The sequence below is a fragment of the Solanum pennellii genome, chromosome 7 (assembly GCF_001406875.1).
Source record: "Solanum pennellii chromosome 7, SPENNV200".
Taxonomy (NCBI): Eukaryota; Viridiplantae; Streptophyta; class Magnoliopsida; order Solanales; family Solanaceae; genus Solanum; species Solanum pennellii.
This window is the reverse complement of record NC_028643.1, coordinates 39,226,019-39,228,694: the sequence shown is the minus strand read 5'-3', so window position 1 is coordinate 39,228,694 and position 2,676 is coordinate 39,226,019. Positions and strand designations below refer to the sequence as shown.

The 2,676-nt window shown below is 32.9% G+C and overlaps 1 protein-coding gene across 1 annotated transcript; it reads left to right on the top strand.

Moving 5' to 3' along the window:
- The first annotated feature begins 531 nt into the window (after nt 1-531).
- On the top strand, nt 532-2,058 carry LOC107025598 (1-aminocyclopropane-1-carboxylate synthase 7-like). The gene is made up of 3 exons (XM_015226370.1): nt 532-708; nt 810-1,093; nt 1,194-2,058. The coding sequence occupies exons 1-3, from the start codon at nt 532-534 to the stop codon at nt 2,056-2,058; spliced, it is 1,326 nt and encodes a 441-aa protein (XP_015081856.1).
- The last annotated feature ends 618 nt before the right edge of the window (nt 2,059-2,676 follow it).

Genomic DNA, 2,676 nt, shown 5'->3' with positions numbered 1-2,676 from the left:
TATATATATATATATATATATATATATATATTTGTTAACACAATATACACATGCACTTAATTAGTATAATGAATTGGAGAGAGCATTGTGAAAGAATCTGAATGGAGAGGGATAATTAATAAAGTACGTTTGCATGTTAAAAAATTGGAGGTAATTAAGTTAATATTTGAAGTGCCACCCAGATCAACCACCCTATTTGATTTGGGGATCTTGTGGAGATTGAGAATATAGAAAAACTCTGAAACTAACAGTTGTCACCAGCCATTTAAAGTATATTTGTAAAAGGTGAGCGTTGATCTTGCTTCGTCTATATAATCAATCATTGCTCCTTTTGTGACAAAGTTATCATTTTGTTGAGGGCCCCTTTTATTAAAACTACTTTCTATATAAGTTGCTCTTTAATTTGCCAAAAAAAAAGTTCATATTCAAACAATACTTTTTTCTTCCATTTTTTTCACATTTATATTATATCTTGATAGCCGAAAACACAAAGAAGAAGGAAGCTAAGATCAATATAATTATAATTATATTATGGCCATAGAGATTGAGAAACGTTCAACAGTAGTTGGTCTATCAAACGTTGCAACGTCTGACACTCATGGAGAAGACTCACCTTACTTTGCTGGATGGAAAGCATATGATGAAAATCCATTTGATGAAGTTCACAACCCATCTGGAGTTATTCAAATGGGATTAGCCGAAAATCAAGTAAGTTTTTTTTTTATCATCATTATATTATATTTGGCCATGCTAAACTTAACATTAAATATTGAATTAACTTAAAAATCATTTCTTGTATTGTATTATAGGTGTCATTTGATTTGCTGGAAGAATACTTGGAAAAGCAGAAAGACGATGGCGTAGCTGAAATTTCAAGATTCAGGGAAAATGCTTTGTTTCAAGATTATCATGGACTAGTTTGTTTTAGAAAGGCAATGGCTAGCTTCATGGAAAAAGTAAGAGGTGGAAGGGCAAGATTTGATCCTGATAGAGTTGTTATTACAGCTGGTGCCACTGCAGCTAATGAGTTGTTAACTTTCATTTTAGCTGATCCTGGTGATGCTTTGCTTCTTCCAACTCCTTACTATCCTGGGTAAACACCATATATATCATATCTTGTCTTATGTTGAATTGTGTGACCATTAAATTATTATTTAGTTAATAAATATGATAGAGATTATTATTATTTGCAGATTTGATAGAGACTTGAGGTGGAGAACGGGTGTGAAAATCGTTCCAGTCCATTGTGACAGTTCAAATAATTTCCAAGTTACTCCACGAGCCTTGGAAGATGCCTACAAGGAAGCTGAATCCAACAACATCAAAGTAAGAGGGGTTCTTATAACAAACCCCTCAAACCCTTTGGGTGCCACCGTTCAAAGATGTGTTCTTGAGGAAATTCTTGAATTCGTTACAAGAAAAAATATCCATCTTGTCTCGGATGAAATCTACTCAGGTTCAGCCTTTTGTTGCTCCGAATTTGTCAGTATTGCTGAAATACTTGAATCCAGAAACTACAAGGATTCAGAGAGGGTACACATTGTGTACAGCCTCTCTAAAGACTTGGGACTCCCTGGGTTTCGAGTAGGTACAATCTACTCATACAATGACAAAATTGTCACAACGGCAAGAAGAATGTCAAGTTTTACATTGATTTCTTCTCAGACACAACAACTATTGGCTTCCATGTTGTCTGATGAGACATTTACTGAGAATTACATAAAGAAGAATCGCGAAAGGTTAAGAATGAGATATGAAATGATGATTGAAGGGCTGAGGAGTGCTGGGATTGAGTGCTTGAGAGGGAATGCGGGATTGTTTTGCTGGATGAACTTAACTAGTTTGTTGGAAAAACCTACAAAAGAATGTGAATTGCAAGTGTGGAATACAATATTGAATCAAGTGAAACTCAATATTTCTCCAGGTTCTTCTTGTCATTGCTCAGAGCCAGGTTGGTTCAGGGTTTGTTTTGCTAACATGACTGAAAATACCTTACAAATTGCACTCAAAAGAATACACCATTTCATGGAAACAAGGGCCACACTTCAAAAATACTAATTACTCATCATCATTATTTACAATTTTTTTTTTTTTGGTTTGGGGATTATTTTTTTTCCAGTTAGGATTGCTACTGGATTATTCCAAGTATTGGATTTTTCCCTCGGGCCTTATACCTCCGATTGAATTGTTCATGGTTCAAGATGTTTGATATTTTTTCTAAAAATGTTTCTCCTTTCTTTTATTGAAGTTTTATATTTTCTAAGATATAAATTGAATTATTTACACAATTATCTTTCTGATTTCATAAAGGACAATAACAAAAATTATGTCTTTGCACTTTTTCTAATTAATAGGTGTGTATTGTCTCACAAATTAACTTAATATCAAACCAAGGAAGTACAATACTTCTGTTTACAATTTCATTTATTCATAGTTTGCTCCCGATTCCTCTTTTAGTATTTAAAAAAAGTACTTCTAATAAATAGGAAAGGAAGTAGTAATTTTTATCGTTTTGAGTTCCTTTCTTTGAGAAAAAAAACTAGTTACATGAAGATTGACTTTTAAAAAGGAAATAAAAATTATGCGTATTGATTTGTTTTTCAGATCTCAAAACCACAAATTTGATGCACAAGTCAAAAATGTATTCTCAAACGTGAGTTCTATTCATGAGATTTG